The sequence below is a fragment of the Pistacia vera genome, unplaced genomic scaffold, assembly GCF_008641045.1.
Source record: "Pistacia vera cultivar Batoury unplaced genomic scaffold, PisVer_v2 Contig122, whole genome shotgun sequence".
Taxonomy (NCBI): Eukaryota; Viridiplantae; Streptophyta; class Magnoliopsida; order Sapindales; family Anacardiaceae; genus Pistacia; species Pistacia vera.
In genome coordinates, this window is record NW_022195271.1 from 155,400 (window position 1) to 173,452 (window position 18,053).

The window sequence follows — 18,053 nt, forward strand, 5'->3', positions numbered from 1 at the left end:
GATTCATGTTTTGGCCTCCATGAACTGTGACTCTATTTACAACTACATAGTCCATGTAAAGAATGGTGAGGATAAGCTCCACCCTATACCAAAAAGCCCACAAATCACAATCACTACTATCTTTCTACAGGAATTGATCCATTTTTTTTTTTTTTTAATGGGGTGTTCGGTTAACCTGTACGCACCTCAACTAATCTTTTAAGGCCCTGGAGTTGATAGCCGGATAAATTCCCTTGGTAATCATCTCTATTAACAATCCGATAGATCGAATTCAAGACTTCTTAAATAATATACCCAAAAGTCTTAATTGATTGTTGGACCACTCAGTGGTGGTTTTTTTCCCTCTAATTACCTCATTATTGAAAAAACAAGATACAAAATTGCTTTCACTATAATAAAGAAATACAAAGTTTAAAATCAATCCACTGCTCCTAATAATAAACCCTTTTTACTCCACTGATTTTCTGCTAATATCATAAAATTATAAAGTTGAGTCTTCAATAATGAATATATTAATGAAAACCCACATGACAGGGGGCCATGGATAAAAGTAAAAGAAAACTAATGAAATTAGTCGTTTGAAGTGGAAATGAAGTGCAAAATTCCGCTGCACTTTTGACCAATTGGATACCTATTCATATATATTAAACTCCTACACCGTTTTAATTAATTAATGAAGGGGCAAATAAAGGCACTTCTTGATTGTTGACACCGCCGCATTATTTTAGTTTTAAATGAGAATGTATTTGACTAAGACTTGGAAGTATATCCAAAGGCCAATAATTGTTCTCTGTTCATATTTTGTTAATCTCATACCCGTTAACAAACTTCCACTTTTCATATTATGAACAAATCTTCCATGTGTCTATGGTCTAATGTAATCCCAATATCACTTTTCTTCATTCTACACATCATCTTCTACAAGACCAATCCTTTTTTTTTTTTTTCCTTTTCTTCTTTTGATTATTTCTACAGTCATCTTCCGTATCTCTTGTGCTTGCTTCAATTCTCATTGAATGTAAAAGTTTTCGAAATATGCAAATTAACTTAACAATGAAGGATCGGACAGAGAATCTCCAGTGGCAGGCATCTTTTAACTCTTTAATTTGCTTGCAACATACAGAAGCATTTGGTTGGAGGAAAATTTGAGAGAATGCTCTCCAATAATTCATAAAAACTAATCCTACAATAAATGCAAAGAAAGAAAGAAACCCTAATTTTATTTTATCAATTAAGATTCCTTTTCTTCCTCTTTTTCCTACACACACTAGGAATAAAGAGAGAGTATCTCCCGTCCATGTCCCTTATCTCTTAATTTTATGTACTTGTATATGCTTTCTTTTTCCATCTTTTTCTTTCCCACCAAACAAAATATTACCAATTTATTATTGTAGGAGGGGTCCTTCCGTTGCCGGTGATAGCACCAGCCACAGCCACCAAAGTTTAATCAGGTTCAAGCATATCCTTGTAGGTATTGTTGCACCTTTAATTAATACCCTATTCTTGACCATGATAGATAGAGTAGAAATGTTTTTTTTTTAATTCGTTAATCAAAAGGTTTTCTCTGAGTTAAAAGAATAAAATTTTAAAGTGCAAATTGGGTCATGACTCATGAGCAGAAAGATATACCACCGAACGTGAAATTCGTGATTTATCGTTCGTCCTTAGTTAATTTTATAAAAAACCTAATGGTAAAATACCATAAAACTCACAGTATGTTATATTGCAAATACTTAGTGGTCAATCAAAGTCAACCTGTTGCTCTTCGTTTCACATTCTGCTATTTTGTTTTCTCTTGACAAAAGGATAACACTCAGAGAAAATAAGAACCATAAGAAAAAAAATGGTAGCTTGTAGTTGTTGGTCACAAATTCTATCTCCATTACCAACCTCCATCACCAAATTTATCTCAGATCAACCACATCTATCAATGCTAGATAAGCATTGTGCCACCATGAAAGACCTTAGAAAGATCCATGCCCACCTCATCAAAACCGGCCTTGCCAAAAACCCTATTGTTGCTAGCCGTGTTTTGGCCTTTTGCACCTCATCAGCCGGTGACATCAATTATGCTTACTTACTCTTTACAAGAATGCAAAACCCGAATCTCTTCATCTGGAATACTATCATTCGAGGCTTCTCTCAGAGTTCAACTCCAGATTATGCTGTGTATCTTTTCATTGACATGTTGGTTAGTTCACGTGTGCAACCACAGAGGTTGACTTATCCTTCAGTTTTCAAGGCCTATGCTCAACTTGGTTTAGCCCATGATGGAGCTCAACTTCATGGTAGAGTTATAAAACAGGGTCTTAAATTTGATCAGTTTATTCGTAACACTATTATTTATATGTATGCCAATTGTGGATTTTTAAGTGAAGCAAAGAGGATGTTTAATGAGGAAGTGCAATTTGATTTAGTTGCCTGGAATTCAATGATCATAGGCCTCGCTAAATGTGGAGAAATTGACGAGTCTAGATATTTGTTTGATAAAATGGTGTCAAGAAATACAGTTTCTTGGAATTCTATGATTAGTGGGTATGTTAGGAATGGAAAATTTAAGAAAGCTTTGGAGCTTTTTCATGAAATGCAAGAGCAGAAAATTAATCCCACTGAGTTCACTATGGTCAGCTTGTTAAATGCTTGTGCTAAATTAGGAGCAATAAAACAAGGGGAATGGATTCATTTTTTCTTGAGGAAGAATAATTTTGAGTTGAATAGCATAGTTGTTACAGCAATTATAGACATGTATTGCAAGTGCGGTAGTCCTGATAAGGCTCTTCAAGTGTTTAAAACTGTCCCAAAGAAAGGATTATCCTGTTGGAACTCTATGATTTTGGGTCTAGCTATGAATGGCTATGCGAGTGAAGCAATGCAATTGTTCTCCAAGCTTGAATCTTCGAATCTAAAACCAGATTATGTTAGTTTCATTGGTGTACTAACAGCTTGTAATCACTCTGGTATGGTCGATAAAGCCAAGGATTATTTCCTGTTAATGACTGAAACATACAAGATTAAACCATCCATAAAGCATTATAGTTGTATGGTTGATGTACTAGGCAGAGCTGGACTGATTGAAGAGGCAGAGCAGCTAGTAAGAAGCATGCCTTTAAAACCGGATGCTATTATATGGGGTTCTATACTCTCAGCTTGTAGAAAGCGTGGAAACATAGAGTTGGCAAGACGAGCCGCGAAGAGTATAATTGAGTTGGATAAAAATGAAAGCAGTAGTTATGTGCTTATGTCTAATCTTTATGCTGCGTCCAATCAGTTTGAGGAAGCAATGGAGGAGAGGCTTCTGATGAAGGAAAATAAAATAGAGAAAGAACCAGGGTGTAGTTTGATAGAAGTGGATGGAGAAGTTCACGAGTTTGTAGCAGGTGGAAGACTGCATCCAAAAGCCCCAGAGATTTACCTTTTATTGAATCACTTGGGATTGCTTGTGCTAGAAATGGTGTAGTTTTTTCTAAATATGATGTCTGTGGTTCGTGCATATATGTTTGTGATTGTATTACCATACATGTATGAACTCATCAGAGTATGAAAAATTAGTCTTAAGGATGCACTTAAAATTGTACTCTTTGAAGTCTTAATACTTCCAGAACAAATGTTTATGGAATTGTACATAATCTGGTTACTTAATCGAAGCAATTAAAAATAATAATAAGCAATGCTTGACAGAAGCTTAACAGTAGTGATGAGATGACACCAGATTTGGAGGATATGAGAATGCAGTTCATGCATTGCTGCTAACCAATCTAGGTTTTTGACATGGTTCGCCCAGGTGCCCAAGAATAAATCTCAGGAGGCATAGTACCATTTGTAAGCAAGTTCTGTGGCATCCCATACAAATCGGAAATATCCAAGTGGTGATGACGACCATTTTGGTAATGCTGATTTTGCATGGCTGCAGCAACTTCATCATCATCTAATGGAAGACGATCAAAAGTAGCATTCATGAAAGAAGCAGCCATGACCACCACAGGGCCTGAAGCAATTAATGAACCAACCACAACCCCACCCACAACCTGTCCCTGAGCCCCTGCTAAGTAAATTGTTAGCCCCGTGATTCCTGGTGGGGCTGGTGGGGGAAGGATTGATCCCAGCAATGATAATATCTCAAACCGCCCATGAAGGGTAACAATGGCCCCGGCCGAAGCTGGTTGTCGGAGTGTAACATTTGTTACACAACCGGTCCCACTTAGTATGCAAATGCCACGTTGCTTCCTTCTTGCAAAGTTAGCCAAACTCTCACTAACATCACAACCTGAGCTCACCTCCATTGCATGTGCTCGAAGGGCATTGGCACTGTCTCTGGTGACGATAATCGGTGGCTTTGGCTTGTTTTTTGAGCCAGCTGGCCTACCACGTGGCCGCCTGGTAGTCTCCCCATCAGCTGCAGAAACTGGAGACACTGCCTTGGCTATTCTAGGAGGCATTAGCATCGCATCAATGCTTCCTGCTCTCTGGTGACTGCCCTTGTCTGTTTCTTGGTTTGTATCAATGGCAGTTTTGGTCACGACTGAAGGTACAGATAAATCTGGGCCGCCCACCATTCTTGTAGGTGCACTTGTTTGCTCAAAAAGACATGAAATTCATAGAAACTGTGCTCGGTGTGGGAGTTTAAGTAGTGCATTTGTGCCAATAAATTTATTGTGTGAACCAAAAAGAATGATTGAGAATTAGGAGATGGTTAAGTGAGACCAACCTTTCAATTAACAGTAGTTTAACGTATTCATTTCACAGCCTACCTCCTAACCGACCCTTCATGTTAATTGCCTTCCCCAACAGATACCCAAATCTAATATAAATATTCCTCATAATAAACCCTTCATGGTTTATGGTAAGAAAACTTAATTCCAACAATAATTCTTCAACTTTTCAATTATCATGTAAAATGGCAGTGTTCAATAACAATATTTTTTCATGTCACATAAGAAATGAAAATGGCCTTTCTAACACATATGCAAGAGTAAGACTGATTCATTACATGTAACATAAACCAGCTGGAATATCTTTGTTAATGCATTCTGTTCAACTATTCAATCAAAAGGCCTTTTTGCACAGTGAAAACTGAACAAGCAGGCTCCCTCTCTAAAATCATAAACATGCCCCAACATGAAACTAAAGAAAATACAATGCTGAGACATAGGGCAATGCCTCTCATTTCTATTTTAAGTATGTACAATGGGACATTGCCACACTCAAAATCATCATAAAAATTTTAACTGTAAAAACACCCCACCTGCTACTTCCAAAACAACTTAAGGAAAATCGAGAGATGTTAGTAGATGCACCGCTAAATTTGGTGCAATTGCTTAGTGCGGGGCTTGACCATCAATTACTACAAAATCACCAAGGTTTTGCAGCTGATGTTCTTGTGTAATCCGTCTGAGAGGGATACATATTAGGGTACCCTAGAGACTCATAATGGTGTGAAGCTGGCTGACCCTGTTGATATCCAGCATGCTGTGGATTCTGTCCAAGCAAGCTATAGCACGAACCGTCTTGAAGCAACATTGTTTGCGAACCAATACCAGAATCCCATGTAGAATGATTATTCTGGTATCATAAGAAAAAGAATGATTAGAATACAAAAGTTAAAGAGAAATAACAATAGAGCAATAAGCATATACCCAAAAAAAAAAAAAGGTAATGATATTTTTATCCTTTTAAATTGGCAAATATCAAAATATCAGCACAGAACCCTTTCAGTAATCTCAAATTATGTATTTCAATAATAAAGCATGCCCATCACTACCAACAAAACAATAACATAGAAGACATGGGGCTATATAAGCATTGTTTCTACCTGTTGAAAGCGTGTTGAATTATTTCCATCCCGATACTGATAGTGTAAAAGATCATTATAGCCAACTGCAGAACGCGTAGGGGAAGTGGACATGTTAAGCAAAAAATTTCCAGGAATGTTGTTAGTATTCCCAACAAAACTTCTATAAGCAGAAGTACTATCATTGGACAGAGGCAAGCTGCTCATAGTGGCACCATTTCTGTATTGTAAAAGATTGTAGTTCATTCCTGCCACAGAATCATGGTATGTACTGCTACCCTGATATGCTTGCTGCAAAGCAGATGGAACATATGTCTGGCTTTGAGGGATGGAAGGATAGCCAAACATGTTGGCTGATTCTCCCAAGGGAAGTGTAGGTTGAGAATAAGAACGCTCTGACAAGAGCTGCGGAGGTACAGCTCTATAGGCAAGGTTGGAACCAGGCAAAGTCTGTGAGGATTGTTGAGGTAAACAAAAGGTGCCTGAATTCAATACCTGCACAATTGCAATGCATAAACATGTCAATAATATATTTGTGATATACTCCTTATACCACAGCCTTACTAGAACAAGCATACCATAAGATGGACCAAACTCTGGGTGGAAATGAAGCATCAATAGGACAGGATGAAATTGAGAATCAAATATGATGACTTATGGAAGAAAAAGATAGAAATCTTAATCAGAAATCCTTGAAGAGAGATAATTCCACTACATAAAGACTATAGTTCAACTATAAAACATAACCACATCATCTAAAACCTTAATTACAATTTTGTACGTTCGAATATGAAAGTTTGAAAAAATATAAAAGATGAATAGAAAAGCATGAACATATCATAGAACATGGAAGTAAATCAACAACTATCCTCATTATTATTATTATTATTATTATTTTATATCAGAAATCATTCAACCTTCCCTATGTGTTCACTGAGCTCTAAATTGGGGACTGCTTCAGAGCTTAAAACCTCGGTAACCAAGAAGTTTGTACTGTGAGCAAGTAGTGGCCCCAAGGGGATTTGAACCATTGACCTCTTAGTTGAAATCAAGAGCTTTTACTACTAAGTCTTACTCCTGGGATTGACGACTAAATCAACAAATAATTGCCCAAACAGAAAGCATAAACAAGAATAGTAGATAATAAAGCACGCTAGGATACCAAAAAGAAAACATACAGAAGTGCACAAAGTTTATCAAGAGATGACAATGAACTTGGAATAAGTGTGAGCAATACCACTAAAACATATAGTTGCCAGGGTTTAACATCAATTTAGATTAAGCTTGATAATAGCCAATAAGAAAGAGTTACCAATAAAAGCAATGGGCAAATCCAAGTTGAAAGAGCAAAGTCTACACTACTTTAATGAAATAAGAAATATCTAAATCAGCCACCTTGAACTGTCATCAACTTAGGGTCAAACATTTTTGTTATCATCTGTCGTCAACCTAGTGTTTTGCTAATTTCACAAAATAGACATCATATACTTCAGATAGAGCAACTTAGTACATGACTAGGATAAAACATATATCTAGTCACCTTGAATTCCAAACAAATGCAATTGATAGAACATTTTCGCTGTATCCCTAGAATAAAAAAAGGGGGCAATCCCACCTCCAAGGCATAAGCAATAGGCAAACAATGATCAAAACAAAAGTGTCTCAGGATACCGTTCATTTAAATTAAGTCCACTAGCATCATAGAATCAAATAAGGAAGAACTTATATGAAATTGCAATGCTATACCATTTCACTCAGTGAAGTAGGAAGATTCCTTGCATTGGGGGTTATCACAAAAGATGACTTAGGACTCGATTGTTGAATGTTCTTGATGCTGGAATCTGGCACTGGCAATGGGGAAATATAGGGATGCCCACATGTTGCTTCAAGAGCATCTTGCGTCTTAACCTCTGCCGGAGAAGATACAAGTAATTCATAATTCCTTACATCTGCAGTTGTTGTTGGAATATCATACAAAAAACCAAGATGTTCATCAGCAAGGTATCCTGAATTTCTGCACAGAAAAGGATACAAATCTTATGAAACACCATCACCAAAGAATTATACACCGAAAAAAGAAAAAGAAAAAAAAAAAAATTCATGCCTGTCCCTGATATTCAAGTGCCCGGCAGATGAACCATCTATTGCTGCAGAGAACTCCAAGTTGCTTTTAAAAGGATTAGATGCAACCGGCTTGGGAGATGCAGAAGCAGCTCCAGATTTATAGGTACCAAAACTCAAATGTGAACAATCCGAAGAAAAGGCTTGCAGATAATTTGGAAGCACCACTGTACTGTTATTCTCTGGTGGAGGCATAGCAAGCTCCTCCTTGCCTATGTTTAGTTGCAGCAAATTTGCAGCAGCAGATGATACTGTTAATGTGATATTACCATTCACAGATGCAGCTCGATTTGGGAAAGGTAAATCTGAACTACTGGCCATTCCTAAAATTGAGGGAAAAAGAAAATGAACAAAAGTAAGGATTATTTAAACGAAACGAATATAAAGAAAAATAAATTTCTACATAGTCAGTTATTGGTGGTTTTTGAAATCTCATAAATTAATCCTAAAATTGCAATATTCCACTTATATATTATTTGATAAAGGCAAAATAACAAGTACTAACATCAATTTGAGAGCAATTATCAATCACCTTCTTGAGGCTTAGACATGTGCCAAAGTGAATCATGGGTAATTTTCTCCTGAAGCAAGTCATCATCAGATGCTCCTCCAGCACCATTTGCAAAAATCTGTCTAGTAGATGCTGAAGAAGACCCGTTGGCAGAATTTAGATTCTGGATATCAATATCCCTCTCAGATACTTGGACCTTATTTGGCTGGGAGTTTGTTGACAAGTCAGCCGTATCACCATACATGCAAGACTGATTAGCGTACACCTCTGTGTCTGGGTCAGCAGATGTGCATAAGGCAGATGATCCACTAGAAGATGTCAGATTCTCAATCACAGGCCATTCATTATCAACATCATGCTGATTGGCAGTCATGCCAGATTCATGGATCATCTCAGACAGATTAGAAAGATGTGGAGAATGTAGGTCTTGGTGCATCATTGATTCTGGAGGTGACGAAGTTTGTGGAGATTTGATGTGAGAATGAGATGAGTTAGTTGAAGCTGCAAGTTGAGGCATGCATGATATTTCAGTAGACATTTCTGAGCCTCTGTTTTCTTGCCTACCCCGCCGCACAATGTCAGCCATTGATAAATGTCCTTTAGAAACCCCTGGCCAAGCAGGCTGAAGCCCTAGAGACAGTTGTACAGATGAAGATATGGCATCACCTGTTCCTATTGACTGTCTTCTATTATCAGCATTAAAAAAATTGCTGCAACAAGGTTTATGAATAACTCAAATAATATAACCAAACATTTATTAAGAAACAAGATGGAACATAGTTAAAAGGGTGGAACATTCCTGCGGAATCAATTACTTACATATCATGGAACATCAAAGAGACAGAAAATAACAGATGGATGACTTAAATATGTAATAAATTGTTTTCTAACTCCAATACATTATGTGGAACTAGATGATGCAATGATCAAGTTGCCTGAACAGCATAGAGATCGGTTCTAATTACTCTTGATAAACTACAGCACAGGGAAATAAATTTATGTAATCCATGGTGGCAACAGCACATGCTCAGGAAAAAAGTCTTCCTCCCAAAAATCACTGACAAGCAAATGCCCTTGTGACAACTTTGCCATGCATATAACTTAAAAATTCCAAGGTTCCAAAAAAACTTAGAAGGCTCGAAATAGTTGACTTTTCCCTGCCACAAGATAATGATATCTTTACATAACTAACCTGAGAGTTGAAGGCTGCTCGTTTATATTCTTTCCTGTCGCACGATACACATAGGAAGGTGAAGAGGATACTAATGGTGCAGATGAACCAATCTCTCGCTTGTATGCAGCTTTACCAAGCTCTGCATACAAAAATACAAGTTCAAACGACAAGAATATGCAAAAAAAGACCCAATTCAACAAAACCTTTGAATGCACCAAAACAATGAACTTACCGTTACAATTGTTTTCAGTTGACGCAATATAAGAAACCCCGTCATTACCAAGTCTAGCTCCACGACTAGAAGTGCCACTGTTACATCGAGCCGCCCTTAATTCTTGAGTCTCCTTCATCTGAAAAATCAAAATATAAGAACAACTTTAAACCTGTACAAGTGAACCGGGATAGACTTAGCATATTGTCATGAACGAACCTCTTTTCTTCTTTCGCGTTTGCTCTTCACTTCATGGAAAGTATCTACACAACAAACAAATTATTAGAATAAAACAAACAAATTAAGATTATTAAAACCGCAAACACAAACATTAAAGAGTAAATAATAAAAAAATCCACTCACTGTTTGTCAGTTTTCCTGGCAACCAAACAAAATGTAGCAGAAATCTTTTTTTTTTTTTTTAAATTATTCGACCGTAAAAACGAAAACGATACAGAATTTTTTTATTTCATAGATATTAAAAAACCTTTTGTCACAAAAACTAACTGCAACAACAAAAAAAAAAAAGAAAAAAAGAAAAGAAACCTTGAGAGAGAAGGCGTTGAACGGCGTCGTCGGCGTCCATGTTGCAGTCCACAAGAACGGCGTAGATCTCACTATCCGTACAGTTCCTACCGACGACCTCTCTCAAATTCTGCACTATCTTTCTAATGTCCGGCGGCATCTCTACCGGCAAACCTCCGCCTCCGCCGCGTACATTACGACTGTTCTTGCTATTACTCTCCATCTTCCAAGTCTCAGGCTCTTGCGGCTCGCTCGCTCTCTCCTTTTGGCTTTTGGATTAAGCAGATCAATCGAACAAAACAAAACAAACAAACAAACAAAACCTATTCTCTCTCTCTTCTCTTTCTCGCTTTTTCTCTTTTACAAAACTATTTATAAAATTAAAAACCCCCGCACGCACAAGTAAAACCGTTTTGGACTCACAGACTGTTCAGTATTAAACCAGGAATCCTAGTATTAGTATATGGTAACTGTTATTGATGTTACTTTTTTATCACGCTCATCAAGTCAAGTGGGGTCCAGTGGAATATATATTTTCAACGGATGATGATGATAGAGTATATTAGTTGTGGTGGGCATGCATGTAGATGGTTTAAAGATAAAAGTGTCATGCGGGTGTCTTGTTATGGTCAGAGTACGGTACTTGTCAAATCGGATTTGATTTGGAGTAAGCGGTTTTTCTTTTTCTTACTTTATTCTTATCTTCTTAACAGAAACGTAATTTTAAAATTAATTACGAGTATTATTTAGATTATAATTTTGAAACAACCTATACTACTATGTGATCTATAATTAATTGATCAACCTTCGAATAATGCCTTTGATCTATGGTGTCAACATATTTCACTTTCAAATTGACTCATCAGTTTACTGCAGTTGACTTATTTTAGTATTTGGTGGGTTTGTTTATTATTACAGTATTATTTTTTTTGTTGTCATTATATTAATAAACAACAAAGACGGTTATCTGCATTTAGAGCTGGACATTTGAGATGGGTCTAAAAACCCAGTTCAAAAATCCGGTGCTAATAGATTTAGTCTCAAAACTATACCAGGCTTAAGGAGGAGGGTCCGGTCCCTCCACTGGCCCTCCTTCAAGGCTCAGGCTCAAACCCTTTTAATTTTTTCTTTTTAATCTCTTATATAATTACATAAAACATCTTATAAATTTTGAAATAAACATAAATTATAAAAGTTAAAAAAATTTTTTACAAAATTAAAAAAAACATTGTTTAACGGCAACCAACAATAATTTAAATAACCCCCAAATCTCTCATTTTTTTCACACCACTCAATCTCTCTACTCTCTACTCCAAATCTCCAATCAAATTCTCTTTCAATTTATATTTACATTTATAATTTATTCATATTATTTATTTATTTATATTATTCAATTTTTTCTATTTTTCAATATCATCTCTTATTCATATTATTATTTAATTTTTTTTTCATTTTAATTATTTATTATTTTATTATAAAGTCATAATGGATTCTCGAAATGATGTATTCGGAGAATCATCCTCAAATGAGTTTTATGTTCCATCCACCGAAGAAATTGAAAGGTTTAATCCATTTTCACCCTTTCCTCCAGAGGCAGCAATTGCAATTCCATAACCATATTCGGTCGGGGACGAGGTGTAGCCAAACACATGCGAGCTACGAGTCAACGGGCACGGGCATAGCCCAACACCCCCTCCCCCCCTCGATCGTCAAAGAGGGTCGTGTCTGATGTATGGCGACACTTCATCAAATCAAAACAACAAAAGACAGATAGGGAGGGGGAAGAATCGTGTAAGGTAAATAATTTTTGTGGAACCATTTTTGGTGATGAGAAAGGACTTCAACGATGCGACAACACTTGGAGAAGAAGCACCCCCGAATATTACAGTTGCCCGGTACATCTTCAACCGGATCAGGTAGGCAAATTCAAACTCAACTTAATTTTAATCCACAATCCTCAACTCTCTCAACATAGCAATACAATGCACATGTTGCACGAGAGAAAATAGCAAGATTCATAATTGTTACGGACTCTCCCATTTGTTTATCTGAAAATTCTTATTTTATTCACATGATTAAAATTGCATTTTGTCCAACATATACCCCTATTAGTAGAAGTCCAAGTATAAGAGATATACTAAAACTTTATAAAAAGATAAATAATAAACTTAAAAACGAATGTCAAAATTTTAAGAATATATCTATTGCACTTACATCAGACATATGGCTTGTAGATTAAAAACCGATTTTTTAACTGTCACAGTACATTTCTTAGATCATAATTGGGGCTTACAACAAAAATTGATGGGTTTTAAACCATTATATGAAAAACATAATGTTGACACTATTTATTTTACAATTCTTGAAGTTTTGTAAGAATATCTATTAACTAATAGAGTTATAGTGCTGACACTTGATAATGCAGCTGCTAACACCGCGACAGTCTCTTTATTTGAAAAGAGATTGGATCCGTGTGGTGAAAGCAAATTTTTTCACTAGAGATGTACTTGCCACATCATCAATTTGATTGTTAAAGCAGGTTTAGATGTTATACATTCGAAGATGGAGAGGGTGCGCGCGGCTATCGGATTTATCGTCGGCGATAGCAATAAAAGATGGCAGGAGTACGTCAAATATTATAGGCAAGAGGACCCACCTATTCGACCTTTGAAGTTATGTACGGACATGCCTATCCGTTGGAACTCCACCTACTTGATCTTGGAAAAAGTTTTGTCAACCGCAAAACAAATTACAGATTTCGTCAATCGGAAGAATCCGTAGGAAGTTGTCAGCTATGATGATTGGGCGGTTTGTAAACTTTTTTATTCATTTCTTAAAATGTTTTATGATTCTACTAATACATTAAGTGGTATTTATTATCCGACTACTAATTTAGTGTTAGATATCTTACTTCAAATTGCTAAAACTTTTGCTAAATATAGATATAATGACGTTTTAAGGGAAAGTGTTTCAAAGATGGAAGAAAAATACCAGAAATATTGGTTAGATATTTCATTCTTATATGGATTAGGCCTTGTTGTAGATCCTAGGTTTAAATTACACGTAGTTAACTGTATAATTACTGAGTTAGACCAGCATTTAGGACATGATTATACGTCTTATTTGACTGACTTTAAGCAAAAATTGGAAAGTCTTTTGTCTTTATATGAGAACATGTACAATGGAAGTGGAAGTGAAACGTTCAAGAGAGACGATCAGGACCCTGATGCAGACCTCCGTCAAGGATCGAGCAAGTGGACGTATATGGAACATGGTGGAAGTAGCAGCTCCAGCTCATACACACATGGACCAAATGAGCTGAATCGTTACTTACAAGTGGACCTATCCTACATGACGATGAAGGAGAAACGTGATATGAATATTCTTCAATGGTGGAACCAACATGAAAGTCGATTCCCTATTGTAGCCCAAATGACACTTGACATTTTATCTGTGCCGATTTCTACAATTGCATCCGAGTCAACATTTTCAATGAGTGGCCGAATTGTTGAAGACAGAAGATGTTCTTTAACCGATGAGATGATTGAAGTGATAACGTGTTTACGGGATTGGACTCATGCAGAAAGAAGACTACAACAGTACCCTGAAGATCCCGAACTACTCGAACTCTTTAGGAATATAAATTTGAATAATTTAAATATTGTTGACGATGAAGATGAATAATTTAATAAAAAATATTTATTTAATTGTTTATTTGTGAAACGTGAATGTGTGAATATTACATTTATGTTAAAATTAACTATTAATTAATTAATTAATTATTTTTTAAAATTAATTAAACTTTTAGAAACTTATTAATCTACCCCTAAAAATTACTAAAATCCCTTACAGAATTTCATTTCGCCCCTAAAATATAAAAAAGATAAGGGGGGAACAAGAAATTTTGCAGGCCCATAAGACTGGTCCGGGTCCTAAAATTACTCATGGGCCTAGGACCGGTCCTAGGCCCATAGCGACTGGTCCCAAATGGGCCTAGGCCCGGGCCTACTTGGGACCGGTCCTTGACCAGGTCTATCTGCATTTATTATTGATGAATATATTTATATTACGTAGATGATTGATCAATATTTATATGTCATGTCACTCAAATAAAATTATTATATTATGTTTATATTAAAATGGTAACAGTGATGATTATAGTATTCACCATAAAAATATACAGTAGTTACTCGTTTATTAATGCACCTGGTTATTAATCCTAGTTAGGCTTGACAAGTTTAATTTAAATTGTTTGAAACTCAAATGGCTTTTGTGTAAATACTAAGTGTTAATGTTTTTTTTTTTTTAATGATCGGAGTGTCCAAGCCAGCTTGCACGCTCCTCGACTAGTCTCCAAAACACTTTGAACACTCTACAAATCAAGGTTTTAAAACTCAGCCCGAACCGATCGGTTTAACTGGGATTAGAGCTTTCACCAAGCCAGATTACCAATTTCCACTGTTCATGGAAAACCCTAGAGAGGAGGACGACAACGACTGACGAGGAATTGGTGGTTGGGATGTTGGGGGTTTTGAAGATGAGGGTCAGTGAGTCTAAAGGTGGCGACGAAGGTGATTTCTGACGGGTAAAACTAGGGGTGATCGGGTTCGAGCACCCTAGGATTTTTGGAGGAACTGAAACCGGTTAGTTCTTGAAATTTAGAACTAGAACCAGAACCGACCGATTCTGGTTCCTCAATTGCTTTACAGGTTCCGGTTTTGAGTATCCTGGATAATTCATTGGTCCTTGTAATTTTACAAAATGACAAAAAAACCTGTAAAATTTACAAATAAACCCCATTTGTTTAAATATTCTATAACAATATAACTTTTTCCTTATTAATTAATTTCACTATTTCAAATAATTTTAATATATAGTGTAAGACTATATATTAAAATTGCTCATAGTTTCTTCATATCCAAAATCCAAAATGTTCAATGTATAGTCTATGATAAATTAAAATTGATTTGGGGATTTCATTGTTAGAGCATCTCCAAAAGACTCTTTATTTGACTTAAACTTTTTATTATAAAGAGTTTATTCATAAAAATAAGAGTCCAACATACTTTTTATTCTTTAAATATAAATTAAAGAATGGGTTTAACTCTTCATATCTAGAGAGTCAAATTTAACTCTCTATCATAATTTTAAATAATAAATTACAAGTTTTATGCATTTTATTTATTATTTATCTCTCCTATTAAGTTTCTTATTTGAAAAAACATATTCTTTCTCTTAAAATTTAAAGAGTCTATTAGATTTGAATAAAAATTTTGTTTTTTATATTTAAAAATTAATGAAGATGCTCTTTATTTATATGAAGGATGCTCTTTAAAATAAAGAGCACCATTGGAGATGCTCTTAAGTTTAGTTTAAAGGTAAAATTTATTAAAACCCCTCAATATTGTTAACTAGTTTGTATAAACCCCGATTATTTTCCCAGTTCCTTGCAGGGTACTCTGTTATCGGTTCCTTGCAGGGTACCCTATTACCGGTTCCTAGCAAGTTACCCTATTCCAAGTCCCTGGAATGAAGGAATTGGAACCGAAATTGGAACTGGGGGGTCCCGGTTCCTATTTTTTAGAATCGGAACCTACCCTGTGAAGGTTGGTTCCAGTTCCTACCCGAAACTAGGACCCTGGGTACTCGTCGGTTCCAGATAGAACCTATTTTCATGTTCACCCCTAGGTGCAACCACCGAAAATCGCAAAAATGCGCTGCGACTTGCCGATGATTGACAATGATGATTGGCGAGCAACTGGTGGTTGGGATGTTAGGGGTTTTGAAGAGGAAGGGCCAATGAGTCTAAAGGTGGCGCCAGAGGTGACTTCCGATGAGTGGAACGATTGAAAATTGCAACAATGGCGCGGTGGCAACAATGACTGTTTCTTGCGATTGGCAAGGCGAACGGGGGTGGGGTGAGATGAGATGAGTTTTGGTCAAGAGGCTGAAGGGAGTGTTTTCATGGTGATGGGGAGTGTTATCTATGCTAGAATAGGCAGTATTTGGCTTGGGTTGTCGACCGTCGATTTGCATTAAGGGGTGTTTTTGTAAGATTTCAAACATGTAGGGACCTATATGTAATTTGTAAGGTTGTTTTTGTTAGATTTTGAAATTTTTTACATGCTAACATCATCGATTTGACATGCCGATCAAACTGGTTCAACCAGTCAACCCGGGACTCGGCCACTTTGCCGAGTTTCACCTCGGGTCGAGTTTTAAAACCATGCTACAAATACAAGCCCAATATCCTCAAGTGTTAATGTTGATAAAATGTAGTAGTATATTAGTTGAATTGAGATGTGTAACACTATTTATAATCTAATAATTAATATGGTTAATTGTTTTTTAAGAGTCCAAAGCTATTTTTTCTATTGAATAATCCAACTAAAACACACACGCTTTAGTGGAGTCTCAATAAAAATAATTTGATTACTGACTTTTTCACCCCATTTATAGAAAAATGATACAGTTAAGACCGGTCCTCGGCCCATAGCGACTGGGCCCATACAATGCACATGTTGCACGAGAGGAAATAGCAAGATTCATAGTTGCTATGGACTCTCCCATTTGTTTATCTGAAAATCCTTATTTTATTCACATGATTAAAATTGCATTTTGTCCAGCATTTACCCCTGTTAGTAGAAGTACGAGTAGAAAAGATATACTAAAACTTTATAACAAAATAAATAATAAACTTAAAAACAAATTTCAAAATTTTAGGAATATATTTATTGCACTTACATCAGACATATGGGCTTGTAGATAAAAAACTGATTTTTTAACTGTCACAGTACATTTCTTAGATCATAATTGGGGTTTACAACAAAAATTGATGGGTTTTAAACCATTATATGAAAAACATAGTGCTGACACTATTTGTTTTACAATTCCTGAAGTTTTGCATGAATATCTATTAACTGATAAAGTTATAGCGCTAACACTTGATAATGCAGCTGCTAACACTGCGGCAATCTCTTTATTTGAAAAGAGATTGGATCCGCATAGGGAAGGCAAATTTTTTCACCAGAGATGTGCTTGCCACATCATCAATTTGATTATTAAAGCAGGTTTAGATATTATACATTCGAAGATGGAGAGGGTGCTCGTGGCTATCGGCTTTATCATCGGCGGTAGCAATAAAAGATGGCAGGAGTACGTCAAATATTATAGGCAAGATGACCTACTTGTTCGACCTTTGAAGTTATGTACGGACATGCCTATCCGTTGGAACTCCACATACTTGATGTTGGAAAAAGCTTTGCCAACCGTATAACAAATTACAGATTTTGACAAATTACAGATTTCGACAACCAGAAGAATCCACAGGAAGTTGTCAGCTATGATGATTGGGCGGTTTGTAAACTTTTTTATTCATTTCTTAAAAAATTTTATGATTCTACGAATACATTAAGTGATATTTATTATCCGACTACTAGTTTAGTGTTAGATATTCTACTTCAAATTGCTAAAACTTTTGCTAAATATAAATATAATGACGTTTAAAGGGAAATTGTTTCAAAGATGGAAGAAAAATACGAGAAATAATGGTTAGGTATTCCACTCTTATATTGATTAGGCCTTGTTGTAGATCCTAGGTTTAAATTACACGTAGTTAACTGTATAATTACTAAGTTAAACTAGCATTTAGGACATGATTATATGTCTTATTTGACCGACTTTAAGCAAATATTGGAAAGTCTTTTGTCTTTATATGAGAACA

At 36.0% G+C, this 18,053-nt stretch overlaps 3 protein-coding genes across 3 annotated transcripts; 1 reads left to right on the forward strand and 2 right to left on the reverse strand.

Annotated features, from left to right (window-relative positions):
- The first annotated feature begins 1,794 nt into the window (after nucleotides 1-1,794).
- On the forward strand, nucleotides 1,795-3,748 carry LOC116114657 (pentatricopeptide repeat-containing protein At2g42920, chloroplastic). Its single transcript, XM_031400800.1, has one exon. It carries the CDS (start codon nucleotides 1,844-1,846, stop codon nucleotides 3,455-3,457), a length of 1,614 nt encoding a protein of 537 aa, XP_031256660.1. The 5' UTR covers nucleotides 1,795-1,843; the 3' UTR covers nucleotides 3,458-3,748.
- Nucleotides 3,602-4,733, reverse strand: LOC116114668 (AT-hook motif nuclear-localized protein 16). Its single transcript, XM_031400811.1, has one exon. It carries the CDS (start codon nucleotides 4,551-4,553, stop codon nucleotides 3,756-3,758), a length of 798 nt encoding a protein of 265 aa, XP_031256671.1. The 5' UTR covers nucleotides 4,554-4,733; the 3' UTR covers nucleotides 3,602-3,755.
- Nucleotides 4,734-4,988: 255 nt separating this feature from the next.
- Nucleotides 4,989-10,741, reverse strand: LOC116114646. Its single transcript, XM_031400792.1, has 9 exons — nucleotides 10,352-10,741; nucleotides 10,025-10,068; nucleotides 9,827-9,944; nucleotides 9,613-9,733; nucleotides 8,442-9,130; nucleotides 7,893-8,232; nucleotides 7,535-7,802; nucleotides 5,810-6,283; nucleotides 4,989-5,559 (listed from the first exon to the last, which is right to left on the reverse strand). The coding sequence occupies exons 1-9, from the start codon at nucleotides 10,551-10,553 to the stop codon at nucleotides 5,350-5,352; spliced, it is 2,466 nt and encodes an 821-aa protein (XP_031256652.1). The 5' UTR covers nucleotides 10,554-10,741; the 3' UTR covers nucleotides 4,989-5,349.
- Between the last annotated feature and the right edge of the window lie 7,312 nt (nucleotides 10,742-18,053).

Bases quoted from the DNA above. Each gene is read 5' to 3' on its own strand.
- LOC116114657 (XM_031400800.1), top strand. From the start codon at position 1,844: ATGGTAGCTTGTAGTTGTTGGTCACAAATTCTATCTCCATTACCAACC.
- LOC116114668 (XM_031400811.1), bottom strand. From the start codon at position 4,553: ATGGTGGGCGGCCCAGATTTATCTGTACCTTCAGTCGTGACCAAAACT.
- LOC116114646 (XM_031400792.1), bottom strand. From the start codon at position 10,553: ATGGAGAGTAATAGCAAGAACAGTCGTAATGTACGCGGCGGAGGCGGA. The intron at 10,069-10,351 runs GTTTCTTTTCTT...TTTGTTGTGTAG, and splicing joins TCAACGCCTTCTCTCTCAAG to ATACTTTCCATGAAGTGAAG. The intron at 8,233-8,441 runs GTGATTGATAAT...CCTCAATTTTAG, and splicing joins CATGTCTAAGCCTCAAGAAG to GAATGGCCAGTAGTTCAGAT.